This window comes from Heptranchias perlo, chromosome 9 (genome assembly GCF_035084215.1).
Source record: "Heptranchias perlo isolate sHepPer1 chromosome 9, sHepPer1.hap1, whole genome shotgun sequence".
NCBI classification, from domain to species: Eukaryota; Metazoa; Chordata; class Chondrichthyes; order Hexanchiformes; family Hexanchidae; genus Heptranchias; species Heptranchias perlo.
In genome coordinates this window covers 67,545,456-67,565,949 of record NC_090333.1, presented here as the reverse complement: position 1 = coordinate 67,565,949, position 20,494 = coordinate 67,545,456, and the positions used below count along the sequence as shown (strand labels likewise).

Here is a 20,494-nt window from a genome sequence, read left to right as displayed (position 1 = left end):
CACACAATAAATGGAAGGATACTGAGAGGTGTAGAAAAAGTGAGGGACCTTGGAGTGCATATCCACAGATCCCTGAAGGTAGCAGGACAGGTAGATAAGGTGGTTAAGAAGGCATATGGAATACTTTCCTTCATTAGCCGAGGCACAGAATATAAGAACCGTATAAAACACTAGTTAGGCCACAGCTTGAGTACTGTGTACAGTTTTGGTCACCACATTACAGGAAGGATGTAATTGCACTAGAGAGGGTACAGAGGAGATTTATGAGGATATTGCCAGGACTGGAGAATTTTAGCTATGAGGAAAGATTGGACAGGTTGGGGTTGTTTTCTTTGCAACAGAGGAGGCTGAGGGGTGATTTAATTGAGGTGTACAAAATTATGAGGGGCCTAGATAGAGTGGATAGGGAGGACCTATTTCCCTTAGCAGAGAGGTCAATAACCAGGGGACACAGATTTAAAGTGATTGGTAGAAGGGAGCTGAGGAAAATCTTTAACGTGCAGAGGGTGGTGGGGGTCTGGAACTGATTCCTGAAAGAGTGGTAGAGGCAGAAACCCTCATCACATTTAAAAATGTGATATGCACCTGAAGTGCCATAACCTACAAGGCTACGGACCAATTGCTGGAAAGTGGGATTAGGCTGGGTGGCTCATTTTTGGCCAGCGCGGACACGATGGGCCGAATGGCCTCCTTCTGTGCTGTAAATTTTCTATAATTCTATGTCTACAACCACAGGAACACCTACCTAGTTTCATTCTGCCTTCTACCCTTTAGCCATCCCTTTAATGCGGCACCACTTTGTTTCGAACAAAAATGTGTCCAACTGCCCCTGTGCTGCAAACTTTTGGGGATGTCCAAATATATCATGCCTTAGTGACATGGTTGCTTACGTAATCTCCAATTGTCACTCCATAGCACCCTTCTCTTTTATTCAGTCCTAATTTTACCCATTATACTTAACCCTTGCCTCTTTACCATCTGCTCCGTGGTAAGGGAGCAACAAACAAGGATTTGGTTGATATCAAGGAACTGTGCAAAGGTTGAGCATGGTCTTGAGATGTTAACAACTTACATATCAACACAACGGGCCAAGGGGAGATAAATTGAAGTGTGAATGAGGACAGGGAAAAGCGCAGTGATGAGAAATGTGCAATAATCTATATTTGGTGGCAGTGCAAGTATGCAATGTCACCAAGTTACTGAGGCCAATGGGTCAATTTTGGGGTAGACATTGAGGGGTTTCTGAAGTTACACAGGGTAGGAAGTCTGTCAAAATTAAGCTCCCCCAATGAGTTAATACAACTAGTGATTGGTGAGGGTATTATCCAAGGATGTTTCTGTTTAATGGATAGTGTTTCCTACAACAGCACAAGGAAATGCTGCAGCTATTATCGGTGCCTTTATATGTCAGTACGCTGCAGATCATGCAATGCATAGTTAGCCCTATAATGTATTAATTGTGATCGGGATGGTGGCTGCTGCCTCTCTGAAATAAAAATACATGGCATTTACCTAGAAGTCTGCAACACTGTCATCCATGTCATTTAACTAACAGGATGTGTGCCTCTCACTGAGGGGTGAACGAAGCAATGTATAGAGCCCTGACACTATACAACATTATGCACCGGTACCAAAGCACCATTTGTTTCTCTCCACAAGACATGCACAAGGCAATATTTCGGAACTCCTGTAATAATACGTAATTGCGCCATCTGTGCTGTGCATATGTTTTTGCTGGTGAGTCATGAATTGCACAATGTGTCGAGAATCTTGAGACGCTACCATTTATATTCAATCAGGCTATGTCTTGAGAGAACCGTTGCAACAGGTTGCACAATAAATCTGCCACCTGCAGCTCCGCCCACCATGTCATGCAATAGCAGCCAGAAGCGAGGTGAAACTATTGAGGCAAAGTAGTGTATTGAAAGGGGAGAATGAAAACAAAAACAGCACATGGGGAAATAAAAAGAATGACCACGAATTGAGAATGTCTGCAAGAGCCGGGATACTTCTGGTTCAGCTTATGATCAATCACAGAAATGTGGATGCAGAAGGAGTCGACCCATTTAGCTCATCATCAAACTCCCTGCACAGCAGGGCTCCGTACGCCAGTCCTCTAACCCTGGTCTTCTCCCATCTCTGCAATATTGTTTTTCTTTTCAAGTGTTTCTCCTATTCTGGAATGTGCAGATTGGCCTGGCTCCCACACGAGCTGCTTCAGGCCATGGGTTCCACACGTTATTAACCCTTTTGTGAGAAAATAAAATCCAGCTATCCCTCTTACACTCCTAAAACAGTTGTGAATTTTATGTTCCGTTAGTGACTCACACACATTAATTGTACATGTACAATCTTGACCTTGAAACTCTTTTTCCAAAATGTGAACATTTCTAGTCCCTTTAAAACCTCTCTGTTCCATTGAATTCCACCTTCCCTCTTCCCTCCTCCCTCCCCCAGATCCCCAGTATGGTCCAAGGACATGCAAGTTGCACCTTATAAATTCCAGCAATATCCTTTCTATGTGCAGGGCAGCGCAGAGGTAAATAGGGGCATAGAGCTCAAGACGTAATGATGAATTTATACAAAACACTGATTAGGCCACAGTTAAGAGTGCTGTGTGGAACTTTGGCAGTTCCATTATGGAAAGGACATTAAAGCCATAGGGAGTGTACGGTGTAGATTCAACAGGATGATGCCAAGAATGGGAAACGATAGTTATGAAAAAAGATTCAAGATGCTAGGAATACTTCCACCGCAGCTGGGAAAGCTAGGAGCAGATTTAATCGAGGCTTTTCAAACTATGAAGGGTTTTGATAGAGTGAACAGGGAAAGACTATTTCCTTTGGTTGGGGGAATCTGGAACGAGTAGTTAATTTAAAATTGTCACGAAGAGAGAAGCAAGGAGAAATTCTTTACAAAGCATTGCTGGAGCACGGAATGCTTTGCTACAAGGTGTCGTTGAGGCAGAGACCATTTCATCCTTTAAGTGATAAACTGGATAAATATTAGCAGTGGGATTAGTTCTGGATTGCTCTAGCAAAGAGCTGGCACAGACTCAGTGAGCTGAATGGCTTCCTTCTGTGTTGTAAACTTTTATGGTTCCATAAGTGTGATACATCCAATGCCCTACACAGATCACTGAATTATATAAGCCGCATTTCGCCAATGGCTAGTTTTAAAGGGCTCTGTATCTGTACACCAAGATACGTGTAGCCTAAACCCATAGCACCTTCAACTGTTCCAGATACTTTTCCATTCGCCATCCCTTTTTCCCCCTTAACTGCACAACACCACAACTGACTGGGAACTGCATTTGCCACAGATCTGCAAGCTCCTCCAATCTGTCCACGGCCACCTGCCTTCTGCATCATTTTTCATGGCCCCTTAGTGTACACTGTCACCAAATTTTGGTAGTCTCTCTGAATGCATGTCTAAATCATTAATTCATATGTGAATAACAAGACAGGGACCCAGGGGGAAATACCATCAATTACATCGAGCCATGGTGAGGAAGCCACTCAAAGCTATGGGGCCTTGATCCTCACAGCAAACCTCTTCCACACCACTCTTATCAAACACACTTGGAAAGCTCACGCATACAGGGTCACTTGGCCTCCTTTGTCTATAATCTCCTTCCACAACTGTTACTATATTTACCTTGTTACCCCTCCACCAACCGCTCTACATGGATTTGAATGATATATTGTGCTTGGCTTAGAAGTGATCTCATTGAGGTTTTCAAGAAAATAAATAACCCAAAGCTCTAAGAGATGTTCAATATTATCTGAGGAAAAGGGTCAGTGATATCCCCAACATCACAGATGCCAACCTTAAGCCAATTCGATTCACTCCACACGATATCAAGAAATGGCTGAGTGCACTGGATACAGCAAAGGCTTTGGGCCCCGACAACATCCCGGCTACAGTGCTGAAGATTTGTGCTCCAGAACTAGCCGCGCCTCGAGCCAAGCTGTTCCAGCACAGCTGCAACACCGGCATCTACCCGACAATGTGGAAAATTGCCCAGGTATGTCCTGTCCACAAAAAGCAGGACAAATCCAATCCGGCCAATTACCGCCCCATCAGTCTACTCTCAATCATCAGCAAAGTGATGGAAGGTGTCGTCAACAGTGCTAGCAAGCGGCACTTACTCACCAATAACCTGCTCACCGATGCTCAGTTTGGGTTCCGCCAGAACCACTCGGCTCCAGACCTCATTACAACCTTGGTCCAAACATGGACAAAAGAGCTGAATTCCAGAGGTGAGGTGAGAGTCACTGCCCTTGACATCAAGGCAGCATTTGACCAAGTGTGGCACCAAGGAGCCCTAATAAAATTGAAGTCAATGGGAATCAGGGGGAAAACTCTCCAGTGGCTGGAGTTATACCTAGCACAAAGGAAGATGGTAGTGGTTGTTGGAGGCCAATCATCTCAGCCATAGGACACTGCTGCAGGAGTTCCTCAGGGCAATGTACTAGGCCCAACCATCTTCAGCTGCTTCATCAATGACCTTCCCTCCATCCTAAGGTCAGAAATGGGGATGTTCGCTGATGATTGCACAGTGTTCAGTTCCATTCGCAACCCCTCAGATAATGAAGCAGCCAAGCCCGAATGCAGCAAGACCTGGACAACATCCAGGCTTGGGCTGATAAGTGGCAAGTAACATTCGCGCCAGACAAGTGCCAGGCAATGACCATCTCCAACAAGAGAGAGTCTAACCACCTCCACTTACCATCACCGAATCCCCCACCATCAACATCCTGGGAGTCACCATTGACCAGAAACTTAACTGGATCAGCCACATAAATATTGTGGCTACAAGAGCAGGTCAGAGGCTGGGTATTCTGCGGCGAGTGACTCACCTCCTGACCCCCCCAAACCTTTCCACCATCTACAAGGCACAAGTCAGGAGTGTGATGGAATGCTCTCCACTTGCCAGGATAAGTGCACCTCCAACAACACTCAAGAAGCTCGACACCATCCAGAACAAAGCAGCCCGCTTGATTGACACCCCATCCACCACCCTAAACATTCACTCCCTTCACCACCAGCACACAGTGCCTGCAGCGTGTACCATCTACAGGATCCACAGCAGCAACTCGCCAAAGCTTCTTCGACAGCATCTCCCAAACCCGCAACCTCTACCACCTAGAAGGACAAGGGCAGCAGGCACATGGGAACAACACGACCTGCACGTTCCCCTCCAAGTCACACACCATCCTGACTTGGAAATATATCGCCGTTCCTTCATCGTCGCTGGGTCAAAATCCTGGAACTCCCTTCCTAACAGCACTGTGGGAGAACCTTCACCACTTGGACTGCAGCGGTGCAAGTGGCTCACCACCACCTTCTCAAGGTCAATTAGAAATGGGCAATAAATGCTGGCCTTGCCAGCGATGCCCACATCCCATGAACAAATAAAAAAAAAGGTTCATACAGAGACGCATTGGAAGCACAGGATGTTGCAAATTGACAGAGGGCAATGGATATTTTTTGGGTGCATACGACTTTTGAAGGGCATCAGATCCATTCAGGAACCAGCATTCTCATTGCCTCCAATGCTCTTTACACAAATTCAAAGTACTGGGATAGCAAAACACGACATCCAGAAAATGTATAGATTAATGGGATGGCCTGGCACACCAGTTCACTTGCTCTACTTGTCAGGTTGCCAGACACTCGTGCTTTGGTAACAACTGTCCACTTTTACAGTGCGTGATCAGCGTTTCTGACCTCCGTTCATGCTACTTGAACAGGGGCCCCAATGTTCACATATTCCGGGATATTTTAAATCGCCCACAGTCCATTGTGCCTCATTTCCTCTGTGCACGGACTATATTTCAGATTTTGGTGCCTTGTCATTGTTACAACAACTTGCATTTATTTAGTGCCTTAAACATAGTAAAACGACCCAAGGCACTTCACAGGAGCGTTATCAAACATAATGAGGTATTAAGACAGATGACCAAAAGCTTGGTCAAAAGAGGTAGGTTTTAAGAAGCATCTTAAAGGAGGTGAGAGAGGTAAAGAGGCGGCGAGGTTTAAGGAGGGAATTCCAGAGCTTAAGGCCTAGGCAGCTGAAGGCACGCCGCCAATGGTGGAGTGATTAAAATCGCGGATGCGCTAGAGGCAAGAATTGGAGGAACGCAGAGATCTCGGAGGGTTGTAAGGCTGGAGGGTCTTACAGAGATAGGGAGGGACGAAGCCATGGAGGGATTTGAATACAAGGATGAGAATTTTAAAATCGAGGCATTCCCAGACCGGGAGCCAATGTAGGTCAGCGAGCACAGGGATGATGGGAGAACGGAAGTTGATGCGAGTTAGGATACGGGCAGCAGAGTTTTGGATGAGCTCAAGTTTATGGAGGGTGGAAGATGGGAGGCCAGCCAGGAGAGCACTAGAATAGTCCAGTCTAGAGGTAACAAAGGCATGGATGAGAGTTTCAGCAGCAGATGAGCTGAGGCGGGGCGGAGACAAGCGATGTTACGGAGGTGGAAGCAGGCAGTCTTGGTGATGGAGCGGATATGTGGTTGGAAGCTCAACTCAGGGTCAAATAGGACTTCAAGGTTGCGAACGGTCTGGTTCAGCCTCAGATAGTGACCAGGAAACAGAGTTTTCAGCAGGGACCAAAGACAATGGCTTCGGCCTTCCCAATATTTAGTTGGAGGAAATTTTTGCTAATCCAGTACTAAATGTTGGACAAGCAATGTCACAAATGAGAGACAGTGGGGTCTCATGTGAAGGAAGTGGTTATTAGGTAAAACTGGGTGTTGTCAGCATACATGTGGAATCTGACGTCGTGTCTTCCGATGTCGCCGCCGAGGGGCAGCATGTAGATCAGAAATAGGAGGGGGCAAAGGATAGATCCATGGGGGACTCCAGATAGATAACGGAACCAGGTGAGCGCAGTCCCACCCAGCTGGACGACGGAGGAGAGGTGTTGGAGGAGGATGGTGTGGTCAACCATGTCAAAATCTGCAGACAGGTTGAGGAGGGATAATTTACCACAGTCACATAGGATGTCATTTGTGACAGGGACGGAAGCATTATACAGTACATGTTTTGGGCACTGTTTCAGGTTGGGGTGCTGGACTAACTTGGGATGTTTTGACAGCACTTCATCCTATGGCAGCTTCAGATTCGGAGGTGTTCTTGAGTACGGTGTATGTTTGGAACATTTTACTCACTCCTGAGACTTCGCCAGTTGGGCTGGTCACAAATTCGGGACTACTGCAGGTATCTTCTGGGACTCAGTGGTGTCAGTCACTCCTTTAAATCGGTCTGAGCACTTACTTTATTTATAGAAGGTGTCTCTTACTGCACTACATCTACTGGTACGGCAGCAGGACCCAAGAGGGTAACAACGAAACTCATTATCTGGACTGGATTTCTGTGTTTTATACACGTGCTTCTTCCATCTCTCCAAAGGCGGACCAAGTTAACACTTGATGAGGCAAAGATTGGTTCAAGTTGTAAGCTGCTTTTTCCACAGTAGATAAAACACACGGAAGAATGATATTGATAAGAGTCGCTTGCTACAACTGGCACGAATTCTGTTCACGTACTGTTACGAAATTACACAACACACAAGTACCAGGAATGTGGAGAGAAGAGAGAAGCTGGGATTGTTCTTAGAGCAGAGAAGCTAAGGGGAGATTTAATAGAGGTGTTCAAGATTATGAAGGGTTTTGATAAAGTAGATAGAGAGAAACTGTTTGCACTGGCAGGAGGGTCGGTAATCAGAGGACACAGATTTACGGTAATTCACAAAAAAACCAAGGGGAGATGAGGAGACATTTTTCTTTAACTCAGCGAGTTATGATTTGGAATGCACTGCCTGAAAGGGTGGCGGAAGCAGATTCAATACTAACTTTCAAAAGGTAATTCCCGGTCTGGGAATGCCTCGATTTTAAAATTCTCATCTTTGTTTTCAAATCCCTCCATAGCCTTGCCCCTCCCTATCTCTGTAACCTCCTCCAGCCCTACAACCCTCAGAGATCTATGCGTTCCTCCAATTCTTGCCTCTTGCGCATCCCCGATTTTAATCGCTCCACCATTGGCGGCCATGACTCCAGCTGCTTAGGCCCTAAGCTCTGGAATTCCCTCCCTAAACCTCTCTGTTTCTCTACCTCTCCTTTTTTAAGACCTACCTCTTTGACCAAGCTTTTGGTCATCTGTCCTAATATCTCATGTGGCTTGGTGTCAAATTTTTTTTGATAATCACTCCTATGAAGTGCCTCAGGACGTTTTACGTTAACAGCGCTATAGAAATGCAAGTTGTTGATGTTGTTGCTGATATATACTCGAAAGCGAAAAATTTGTAGGGCTAAGGGGAAAGAGCAGGGGAGTGGTACTAATTGACAGCTCTTTCAGAGAGCCAGCACAAGCACGATGGGCCAAATGTCCTCCTTCTGTGTTGTATGAGTGCTAGCCCTCTTCAATGGGTCGTCTAACTCAACTTAAAAGCACAATTTCTTTGTACCCTGTCCTACTGGCCAGGGCAGCCTTTTGCTGCTCCACTGAATCTTCGTGGCTGTGTTTTGATTTTTAAAAGCCTCTCAGTCCCCAGAGAGATCAAAAAAAGTTTCCATCAACGAGGTGCGAAGTATCCTTCTGAATAACCAGATATAGCTGACGGATTGGCCATTGTTTGGATCTCAGAGAAACAACTTTCCATTTCACTTTATAATTGCCGTAGCACTCATCTGCCTACCGATCCATAACCCAACATTAGCTGTCTTAGGCACACTTTTACTTAAAAAAAAGCACAACTCGACATAACTCGTGTCCAAGTCCATTCTGTGAAAAAATGGCCAAAGTGTTCCCAACCGTGACAGGGCTATTGAGTCAATTTGAGGTATTGAGTCAATTTGGGCAATTTGTCAGAATGGTTTGCTCGGTAACTCTGGGCACGTTACAGTTTTGGGTCGGTCTTAACCTTTTTACCCTAGATTATTCCGGGTGTCATTTCTTAGCTCACTCTCATGGGTGAGTTCTAACTCTCCTCCTCTTTGGGTGTGTTTATCCTTGTCGTGAGATCTAAACAAGCTCCTGATAATGTGTCCAGGTTGTCGAACAGTGAACCTCTTAGGTACTGAACAATCTATAACCTCTATGAGATCCCGCTTGAGTCTCTGAGCATGGTAGAGGATCACAATAGATCTTCTATAAAGTTAAACATTTATTGGACAAATACTAAGAGCAAATTATTCATAAATGAATAATCTAATAGAAAAATAATAGTTATATATCTACAGTGGACGATCTGTTATCTAACTCCTCAATTAGACAATTCATTTTTTAAAAATCACAACTCCTGCACTGAGCTAAAGCTTAGTAGACAATTCTTAAATGTGCACTATATTTCTCTCTTCTTTCAGGGGTATCAACCTAGCTGCTTTGAAGTTTTTTGGCTGCCAACTCTTCTTTTGAGCAGGAAAGCTTGTCATTATTGTTAATAGACAACTACCATACCAAAGCTTAAGATAAAACCACATAATTTCTGTCACCAGTAAGGGCTGATTACTTTCCAGGACCTTGCAGCAGATACCTTACAGCTGATTCTAGCAATACAAAAATACAAGTTACAAAATTCAGTGCAAGCAAAAGTCCATCGTTACAAACCCAGAATAGAAACTTCTGGCCACAGAGCTGTCCATCAGAAGACTACAGACAATCACTGACCCTGTCCCTTCTAATAGGTTGCGCCCACTTCTCCACAGCACTCAATCGAAACCAGTAACCCCTGCATCCCTCCCCCTCCCAGGATGGCTTGATTCATTGATCTGTGCTCACTGTATTCAAACACAGACATTGCTTGTGGAACAAGCCTAAAGCTCCTGTGAGTTGATTTGAAATGTACAGCATATGCCATTTGAACAATTAATATATAAAATTTTATTTTCTCCAATAGGAACCAGCTATAGAATTGTTCCACTGATACTCATACAGATGACTTGTGTGGGTTCTGAGATGAACATACATTGAAAGGGCTGGATATTGTCTGTGTATAAAAGATTGATTTTTAACCTTCCCTGTCATGCTGAGTAAAAAAAAAATGGAATAGTCTCAGACCAAAATGCTCCATTTTGGTTACACTTGTCAAGATCAGGTTTGAACCCCCTATTTACTATTAAGTGATTTTTGTGAAAGAAATTTTTAAAAATTAAGCAAATTAATTTCTAAATAGCAAAGAGAGTAGTTTTCAATAAATTGAGCTATTGGTCCTTCCTTTTTAAATTAAAAAATGCTATTTCCCAAATTCATTGTAAACTTCAAAATACTAGAAAACGCATCAATAAAGTGTTACAAAATCAATATTTTCTGGGGCAGAGGCCCCCCTAGAAAATAAATCTTAGGCCTTGCACACTCCTTTCCACTCAGGCATTCATGTACTTGGTTTCATTTCCTCCAATAGTGAAGGAATGTTGAGTATGCCTATAGTTTAACTTACAAGCCCTTGTCCCACTGCACTGTCCGTGTAATTACAGTGAAATAAATGCCGCCTTGCTAGTGACACCCACATCCAGAGAATGAATTTTTTTTAAAAAAGATCACCAGGGAAGGCCAATTCCATGTCAGGGCAGCAATTCTGCAGCTGCAGTTAAGTTTGGTGGCTGCTAAATTATCATTGTTATCTAGAGCTTATCCTTCCAAATTGTTGACCTAAGTCCAAAGTTTAAAGATGTTTTACAATTTACTTTGAAAGTGACTTGGAAAGAAGCCACTTAATGATTGATCTAGAAGTTGGGAACAGCAATGAATCTCGCTATAAGTGGAGTAAATACTGCAGTTTGTTGCTGGAAAACTTTGTAAAAGACGACGAGTTACGGTGAATTTGCTCCCTTGGAAAATTTAAGTATCTAAATAACAAAACTGAGAGGAGACCACAAGGTTATTCCACCCAGTGCAGTAAGCAGTCGGATCTAACCAGAATTTACAGGGAAATCAAAGAAAAAAGTATAGCTGTTGTAATCCAGGCAGGTTTTAATATGTTCCAGCAGTACATGATACTAAGGTCCAAAGTGTACATTTTAGTGCTCAGTTCACTCCGGTAAAAATTAGGAAGGACATTTATGCAATGAAAGGGCTCAGAAATCATGATGTAAGACTCAAATGTCGTAAACAGTGAGGAGGATGGTAACAAACTTCAGGAGGACATAGACTGGTGAAATGGGCACAAACACAGGAGAATTTTAATGCAGAGAAGTGTGAAGTGAGGCATTTTGGAAGGATGAGGAGAGGCAATATAAACTAAATGGTACTAAGCGGCTGAACCATGGCTAACAAGAGAAATTAAGGATAATATTAGATCCAAAGAGGAGTCATATAAAGTTGCCAGAAAAAGTAGCAAGCCTGAGGATTGGGAGCAGTTTAGAATTCAGCAAAGGAATAAATATTGGCCAGAAGAACACCCCTGCACTTCTTCAAATAGTGTCAGGGGATCTTTTACGTCCACCTGAAAGGACAGACAGTCCTTGGTTTAACGTCTCATCTGAAATACTCTAGGAGAGTGCATGGCCTCCATTTGTTACCTCCTTCCCCATAACATTGAGAAGTCAATGGAACACCCCAGAAACCCATTTCCCACCACTGAAGCACAAAACACAAGCATTCCAATTTGATGCACACCATTTTTAAATGAGTTTTAAAAATTCAGCTCTCAACCCTGCACACATCTAGCTATTTGAAAAGTGATGGTTGCTAAATGATAACAGTAGCCTTACAAGTACACAGCAAACCATTAGAGCCACACTTGGTACAATGATGAAGATGACCTTGAATGGCTCAGATGATAACGTCCAATGATTTCATTCTGTTCCAATAGTCCGAACATTCGTAGTTGCATTTGGGAACCTCTTCAAACCCACCCAAGGGTTGGCTTATGAGGAAAGATTGAACAGGTTGGGTCTATACTCATTGGCATTTAGAAGATTGAGAGGAGATCTTATTGAAACATACAAGATTCTGAGGGGACGGTAGATGCTGAGAGGATGTTACCCCTCATGGGGGAATCTAAAACTAGGGGGCATAGTCTCAGAATAAGGGGTCGCCCGTTTAAGACTGAAATTAGGAGGAATTTCTTCTCCCAGAGGGTTGCGAATCTTTGGAATTCTTTACCCCAAAAAGCTGTGGAGACTGAGTCACTGAATACATTCAAGGCTGAGTTAGACAAATTTATGATCAGCTAAGAAGTCAAAGGGTATGGGGAAAGGGCAGGGAATCGTGCACTATTCCACTCCGGAGGCATTGGCCGGGGAGGGGGGGGGGGTCCGGACTGGTCTTGGCCGGGGTGTATCACCGAGTGGTCGCTCACTCTCCAGCCGGAGAGTGAGCGACCACTCTTCTAAATGCCAATGAGTATAGACGCAACCTGTTCAATCTTTCCTCATAAGCCAACCCTTGGGTGGGTTTGAAGAGGTTCCCAAATGCAACTACGAATGTTCGGACTATTGGAACAGAATGAAAACATTTACCTGAGGAAGGAGGAAGCCTCCGAAAGCTTGTGAATTTAAAATAAAATTGCTGGACTATAACTTGGTGTTGTAAAATTGTTTACAAATCTCCAGCCGGGACACTTTTGCCTCCCGGCGGCCGTGGGTGTCGGCGGAGATCTGCTCTCACCCGCCGAGATGCACAACTCCCAGCGAGTCCGCCGCCGCCGCCGCCAAAGTTTCCCACCGGGAAGCGGAGCTGATCGACTTCTTTATAAATTAGTAAAAACAATTAGTTTGTCCTCAGAACTCCAGACCGATCGGCACCATCATAAGAGCTTGGGCCGCTCTCCCGGAAGTTGCGGCGCACTGCCGAGGGGGGAAAAAAACACACACACAAGGACAAAAGAAAAGTTCACAGTGCTTAAAAAAACAAAACAAATGGCCATCGGGGCGACCGTCCCTTTTAATCTGGATTCAGGAATCTGTTTTAACACACCATTCAAACTTAAGCTTTACCTTCTTAAGAGAAAGACATAAAACGTCAGCCGTTACCAGTAAAACCTGCGCTGTAATTAGGGCCACCGGCCTAAAACTGCGCCGCTACGCATGCGCACCCGCTGCAGGGCCCCGCAAACGGGAGGCATCGGTCCGCGCGTGCGCAGCAGGCAATTAGCGGCGCCTGCGCAAACGCCGCAGATCCCGCGATCGGAGCCCTCCGTTTAGCGCACGCGCAGTAGATGTTTAGACCCCCCCCCCCCCACCCACCCTGATTCACAGCAGTTGTTTGAGCAACCGGTACAATTGCGAAACGGGGTCATTCAATCAAGGGCAAACTTCTGCACTGTCACCATTGAAAACTGCCCTCACAGCCATTCATCCGATAAACCCCAAGGAGCCTTTGTTCCCACTTTCCTCTCCCCCATGAATTTTCCGCTCTCCACTACAGGCAGAGCAGGTATTACAAGTGGCATCACCTGCATTCTTCCCCGCAGCAGCAAAATTTTAAATAAAATCCATACAAGCAAATGGGCCCAAACGTTCCCTTCACTCCCCACACAAGCAGATAGTCCTAATTACATTTACTCATCCTACTCTGCTATCCCTTGATCCTTCCTCCAGCGATCCAGTCTAACCTCGAATGCTGACATAGTTTCTGCCTCAACCACTAACCTTGGAAGTGAATTTCACAGCCTCACAACCTCTGTGTAAAAGTGTTTCTCTTGCCTTTTCTAATGAACCTATAAGGAGACATAGGTTTTTGTGCAGTGACCAAACAAAAGTGCCCCCTTTTTAAAGGGGCACAACTAATAAAGAACTTAAGCAAAAACAAAGGAAACCTATGAACTTAAGTCCCGGACTTAAGCCGGTCTCTGAAGGCTTGAGTGAACCAGCGGACGCTGCAGGCTCCTTCTCCAGGGCCACCCCGGGAGTGGATAAGGCCACAGAAGAGAAGCAGGCAGCCAGAGTGACCACCCCTACGGGCCACATCCAACCTGCACCTGGGGATGGCCACCTTTGCCAGGCCCAGGAGCAGACCCACGAGGAGGTCCTCTGACTTGCCCACCCCTCGCCAGGTGACCAAAGATCAAGTGCGTGGTACTTAAGTGGAGCCAGAAGTTGAGGAGTAGCCCCCTCATGTAGTGGAAGGGGGGCTGCAACCTCTCAGATGTGTTGGGCTGGAAAAATAGGCTTGTGAACAGAAATCCAAAACCTCCAGCCTCCCCTTACCTAACCTGATATGTATATATATATTTATTAAAGAATGATTAGCCACTCTTATCCTCACACACATAAGTAGTTAAATCGCACATGTAGCATCTAGATAGCAGCAAAGCATGATGGGATACTTGACCATTATGGGAGCAGCTTTTAACCCACACTGTAAAAGCTGACAAAGGCAGGTTTGTTGGATTTGTGGCTACCACCTCGCTTATCTCCAGAACACACAAGGGAAAGTTTATCCAAGGCTGAAGCCGACATTGTTTATCCTAACTAGCTCACTTCGGATGATTAAGGGAGGAGCGGTGGATGTCTCCAAGGTTACCCCAGCTCAAAATGGAGTCAGATAGAAGCAGCTGCTCAGGACGTTGTGAAGGCCCTTTGTGTAGTTTCAATGTCTGGGACTTGTGTGTTTATTGATAAGGGTCCTCCTCAGGAATGTGAGCTGTTTAATGTCATGGGACGACCCAAGGTAGCCCTGACAAGTGAGTGGCAGGCTGTACCACCCAATGAAACCCACTGTAGTTATGTAGACATGTACCACCTTCCACAGCAGGTGGGTGTTGCTTATTGAAAGGTATAAACATGCTTGTAGTGCTGATGTTCCTTTGAGAGTTAGTCAGGAGCTTGAGGAAGCTTGCCACTCTCCCTTTGTGCACAAGGTTTTCTAATAAACTTTAACTTGGTCAGCAGTTCCGTCTCCGTCTGGTTTTGCTCCAAAAATTCGAGTCTAACAGTTGGTGTCAGAAGTGGGATACTGGGCTGCAGGTAGGCTAACGGATCCTGTATTGGAGCGTACGTGGTAGTATAGTGAGACAGGTTAAACTTGTGCTCGAGACAGGGGGTTCCCCTGTATAAAGCCCTCGAGGGTGAGGCTGGTAGCCTATGGTAGGGGCTCGTCTCATCATTGGAGACAGGATTGGCAGTGGCACTTGCCGCAGTATTAAAATTATCCACGCAGTAAAATTCCTCACGGAGACCACGGATTGACGGAATTGACTAGACCTGTAGGTATATAAGATATAGTATATAAGTGTTTGTTTGCTTAGAGTATAAGTTTATGCCGCTATTCTGATACAGTATAAGGTTGGATTTTGAGAGTCACGAGGTGATCGACACGGACAAGGGTGGTGGTTTATCTCAAACACCTAGCCTGAGCCTGAATTAAGAGAACGTAGTCCCACGTGACGGCCAGGATTAAGTAGGTGTGGGGAACTACAACCACCACAGGATTGTGATCCCGTGACCAGTGAGTGTCTATAAATTAGAGTATGAGGTGATACGTTTGTGCCAATTAAAGTATAAGATTAGAGTAAAATAAATTAAAGTATAAGATAGAGCATAAGGATATACGTAACGATTGACGTGAGTAACGAGGGGAAACCCCTTTCTCCAGACGTCCCGGCTATGCCCACCTGTGTCTCTGTTGTAAAACGAGTCCAAGAGGCTAATTTAAAATATCAAAGTGAAATGATTAGGAACAGATGGAAGGAAACCAGTCCAGTCGTCGATCAAATAGAGTGGTGGGTGAGGCAAAAGGCTGCTAAACAAGCTAATTATGGTACTGTTCTGCTCGCTTGTTGGGCAGATCAGACAGGACCTTTAATCGTGGACAAATGGGGGAGATTGTATCATCTACAGGACTTTTTGAGACCTGTACAAGAGGCTAAAGTTCGAGTTAGCAGTCTTTTGGATCTGGAAGCGCCAGCAACGGAGGAGTTAGACGATTTACAGGATTGGGGGGGAATTGTTAAGACAATGGAGGCTCAGCAGCACAAAACGCCGCAGCCTGAGTGCCTGCCTGAATACAACCGTATCGGCCCTTCGGCACCGGTACAACCTGGAAATGGGGAGCCGAAATCCATTGCCCCTGTCCGAGTAAACCCAGCCGGAGTGGCAGCAAATGGGGAAATGGGAGGCAGGGGCACACTGGGGGAATCTCAGTCTTTTACACCACAGGAGAGATCCAGCGTGATCCTTCTCATTCCCGACCTGAAGCAACATAACCCCAATGTCGAGGTATGGGCAAAGATACAAAGCGCCGCCCGACATTTTAATCTGTCTATACAGGGCATAAAAGATATCATTGAGGTTAAGTGCCCCTCCGCTGTCTATGGGGCGTTGCCCCCTTGGAATTTGCAGATCCCAGCCACTATGGTCGAGTATGACACCCAATTTGAAGCTCTAAAGACCTGGGTTCAAGATGGATTGGGTAACGGCACTGCCACCTGGACGGGACTCACAGCCCTACGACAAAACCCAGGGGAAGACCCCATTGCGTATATTGACCTGGTAATTGAACGGTATGAACATTGGGGACACTTCCCAGTTCCAAAACACCCTCCTGACATACCTGCGTCTGCTCAGTGAGACCAACCAGGCTAATCATTTCCGGGTTCAGCATTTACAGGAGGCACAGGATGCTAAGAAATTGGAAGGGGTTTGGAAAGCACCCCCCTGTGTGGGACAATGGGTGATGGTTCAGCGACCGGTTCGAGGTACTTTTGAGCCACGATGGGATGGGCGGTACCAGGTCCTCCTCAGTACGGGAACCTCGGTGTGCTTGCAAGAGAAATTGGATGTAAGGTGGAGACACTGGAGCCAAACTAAGCCGGTGATGGCACCCGGGGAAGGGAGTTCCCCTAATCCCTATAAGAAAACCTTTCAGCTCTCTTGTTTTTCCAGGACCAAGGTCAGAAGATCGAGTCAATTGTTTAGGATGTTATGTATCTCTCTCTCTCCCTTACAGGTACACGGGCCGGTCCCAGTACTGTCACCGCTACCGGATATATCGACTCTCCAACGCTCCGTGCTATTGGTTATCCAGACTGGAATATAAACCCACCTCGTCCCGGGACACGCCTCTTAAATTTTGAGCTCACATCATTTTTTTCTTTTTCTTCCTCCACCTTCTCCTCCTCTCTATTTCTTTCCCCTTTTTCCCAGGTCTATTGGACCCCTCTCCGCCTACCCCGGCCCAGCACTGGTCCCTGAACCTGAGACAGTAGCGACTTGAACACTATGAAATGGTCTGTATCAGGGACGATAGGATTGTTGGGACTGCTGGTTTATAGGCAGGCATCTGCTAACTCGAAGTTGGGATGGTGTGGGGACGAGTTTGGTACACACACATGCTATATGGATGCTAACCAAGGGGGGGGTATGCGTTAGTTGCGATACCGGGGAGCGGAGGGCCATGTGCTGCCAGAACAACCAAGGGATTTAGCATCCCTCCTGTACCCCCACCAGGGTTGAGTGTTTACAATACTGAAAAATAGAGGAGCTTAACGGTCCTACCCCACCCAAGTGGAGTGCAAACCGGATGGGGGAGGGCTCCTGGGTCTGGTTTTGGTCATCCCAGTCCTGACCCCGGAGACTCGGGGGCGAGAGGTGTATCGGGTGCAGAATATTGGCGTAATAAAAGACGGCATGCATGTATCTCATCACAATGTGTTACCTTTTGCAGTGATAATAAACGAAAATTTGGTAGGAACCAAATTGGAAGGATGTGTCACTCGACATGCCATCATAGTCTGTCCACATACGATCAGCCGAAGCCCGCAAGCCCAATGCGGATTTAACAACACTGACTTGGAAATTAACTGCACCATAGAGGCACTGGACGCCGCCACAAAACCCACTCAAGTGGCTTACGCCGGAAAAGGCAACTATTGTGTGACGACTCATTTAAACTCGTTCGAGTATGCCTACTTAACGTGTGCCATCCCCAGTCCAGAGTTTTGCTTCACCCCGGAAATTCCCGTACGAATTGGACATGAGGAGCTGGTGGACATACATCAGTACAACACTACCTTTCTTCAAGTGTCCGAAGACACGAGGAATGATGTATGGAACTACATCAACACGTTTGGATATCCAATACCTCCATTGCCCGAACACCTGAGACAGTTACGAGAAAAGGTTCAACATTCCCAGCAGGTGTATTATACCATGCAACAGCGGAGCAAGGAGTTGAGGAAAGACATCGAGGCGATCAAGGTGACCACGTGGTGGGATGACTTATGGGACTGGGGACTAAATGTACAGATTCACCCATGGATCCGACTAATTTCCCATGTTTTGGTCATGGTGCAGTTAATACTGGTCTTTATTCTGCTATGTATGGCATGTAAGAAATGTAAGCGGGCTAAGGCAAAACATCTCGCTAAACAGGTGGTTTAAGCAGTTGGCGTATGCGCCCCCTCCCCCACCCGTGTTTCAGACGATTTCAGCCGCTTGTGGGAAAAATCAAGTGTGTAGGTGACGAGAGCAGCAGGAGATCGAATCGGGAATAGTTTTAATGTAAATGACTAATTACCCTCTTTTGATGCATACCCAGTGCCTCGACGGGCGGCCGCCTCGACAGGACGCATGCTGGATCATATGTGATCAATAGAGGATCCCCCTGTAATAGCCAGTGGGCTGGGGAGGGAAGAGGGGTGGAAAATTTGGTTGATTATTATACAAAACCTCAGTCACTTGCACTCTTGCTTTTCCCTGAATAATACAATTTCCAACCCCACTGTATAGGTGTTTTTCGGGGGGTTGGAGGGGGGGACTGTTGGGCTGGAAAAATAGGCTTGTGAACAGAAATCTAAAACCTCCAGCCTCCCCTTACCTATATATATATATATATTTATTAAAGAATGATTAGCCACTCTTATCCTCACACACATAAGTAGTTAAATCGCACATGTAGCATCTAGATAGCAGCAAAGCATGATGGGATACTTGACCATTATGGGAGCAGCTTTTAACCCACACTGTAAAAGCTGACAAAGGCAGGTTTGTTGGATTTGTGGCTACCACCTCGCTTATCTCCAGAACACACTAGGGAAAGTTTATCCAAGGCCGAAGCCGACATTGTTTATCCTAACTCGCTCACTTCGGATGATAAAGGGAGGAGCGGTGGATGTCTCCAAGGTTACCCCAGCTCAAAAGGGAGTCAGATAGAAGCAGCTGCTCAGGACTTTGTGAAGATCCTTTGTGTAGTTTCAATGTCTGGGACTTATGTGTTTATTGATAAAGGTCCTCCTCAGGAATGTGAGCTGTTTAATGTCATGGGACGACCCAAGGTAGCCCTGACAAGTGAGTGGCAGGCTGTACCACCCAATGAAACCCACTGTAGTTATGTAGACATGTACCACCTTCCACAGCAGGTGGGTGTTGCTTATTGAAAGGTATAAACATGCTTGTAGTGCTGGTGTTCCTTTGAGAGTTAGTCATGAGCTTGAGGAAGCTTGCCACTCTCCCTTTGTGCACAAGGTTTTCTAATAAACTTTAACTTGGTCAGCAGTTCTGTCTCCGTCTGGTTTTGCTCCAAAAATTCGAGTCTAACACATGCAACAAAAATGTGAAACATGGACTAGACTAATTGATAGAGATTGATTGCTATGATTAGTCAACAACTCCATTATCGTTGTATCGTGTGACTACTAGGATGGTGGAAGGCAAACTTGATGGACCATGGTCTTTTTTCATCGAGCAATCCCTATGTTCCTATCCCTCATACTTCTAATGTTTGGTAGCACAATTGGCCACATTCTTCCCATTTCTATTTTTCTGGTGCCTGAATAAAAATAGGAAGTGGGCAGAGAGAATGTGAACCAGGAGACATACAGTAGGGTAGGATGGGGAGAGGAGAGAGACACTGTGAACCAGAAAGCAGAGATAATATGTAGAAAAGGAGAGAGAGGGAGAACATGAAATAGAAGAGAAAGTGGAATGGAAAGGCTGCGAGTGCATATGGCATAGAAGAGACAGATAATATAGTGATACAGGGCTGACAGGATAAAAAGGGAGTAAATGTCTTTCCAACGGCCTGACCTTCTCAACTAATTGGAATCTGGCCATGATGGGTTCCTGACCTGTCTATTAAGAGTAAATAGCACTTAAATATTTATCCATCTGACAAAGTGGGTCATCTTGGTTGGTCACCTAACAGTTAGGAAAGGGGGTTTTACCTTTTGTAGTCAAAAGTATAAAATATTGTACTTTGGACACCCAAAGGAGAGAGTTATTGGGAATAAAACCAGAAAAAGGTTTGAAAAGGTTGTGCTTAGAAGGTTCAAAGTCAAATGTTAAAGTATATCACTGATATGTAATAGCTCAAGTCTCTGAGAAGAGAGACATAGAAATTAGAAATGAATTTAATAACATACATACAAGGTTGGATTATACCAGGATGGAAGATAATGATCCAAGAAAGCAGGAGTACCATAGCTATGGATGTTCCTTAACCCTGCACATATCCCCAGAGCTGAATATGAGTGTTCTAAAGGGAGGCAAATCTGCCCAAATCTACCATCATTGACTCAGACGGATGAGGATGTACGAAA

The 20,494-nt window shown here is 45.4% G+C and overlaps 3 protein-coding genes across 5 annotated transcripts in view; 2 read left to right on the top strand and 1 right to left on the bottom strand.

Moving 5' to 3' along the window:
- LOC137325512 (flavin-containing monooxygenase 5-like) overlaps nucleotides 1-13,058 on the bottom strand; it is a 43,842-nt gene extending 30,784 nt beyond the window's left edge. The window contains exon 1 of the mRNA XM_067990689.1: nucleotides 12,954-13,058. The gene's annotated coding sequence lies outside the window, so the exon portion shown is untranslated. The remainder of the gene's footprint in view (nucleotides 1-12,953) is intronic.
- Nucleotides 13,059-14,183: 1,125 nt separating this feature from the next.
- On the top strand, nucleotides 14,184-19,451 carry LOC137325514 (uncharacterized). Of its 3 annotated transcripts, none has more exons than XM_067990693.1 (2): nucleotides 14,184-14,924; nucleotides 17,103-19,451. In XM_067990693.1, the coding sequence occupies exon 2, from the start codon at nucleotides 17,586-17,588 to the stop codon at nucleotides 18,336-18,338; it is 753 nt and encodes a 250-aa protein (XP_067846794.1). In that variant the 5' UTR covers nucleotides 14,184-14,924; nucleotides 17,103-17,585; the 3' UTR covers nucleotides 18,339-19,451. The 3 variants fall into 3 exon arrangements, with proteins under 3 accessions (XP_067846794.1, XP_067846792.1, XP_067846793.1); XM_067990691.1 differs by having other exon boundaries at nucleotides 16,906-19,451; XM_067990692.1 differs by lacking the exon at nucleotides 14,184-14,924 and adding an exon at nucleotides 14,944-15,163 and having other exon boundaries at nucleotides 16,906-19,451.
- On the top strand, nucleotides 15,170-19,451 carry LOC137325513 (uncharacterized). The gene is made up of 2 exons (XM_067990690.1): nucleotides 15,170-16,848; nucleotides 17,623-19,451. Exon 1 carries the CDS (start codon nucleotides 15,564-15,566, stop codon nucleotides 16,524-16,526), a length of 963 nt encoding a protein of 320 aa, XP_067846791.1. The 5' UTR covers nucleotides 15,170-15,563; the 3' UTR covers nucleotides 16,527-16,848; nucleotides 17,623-19,451.
- Nucleotides 19,452-20,494: the final 1,043 nt, after the last annotated feature.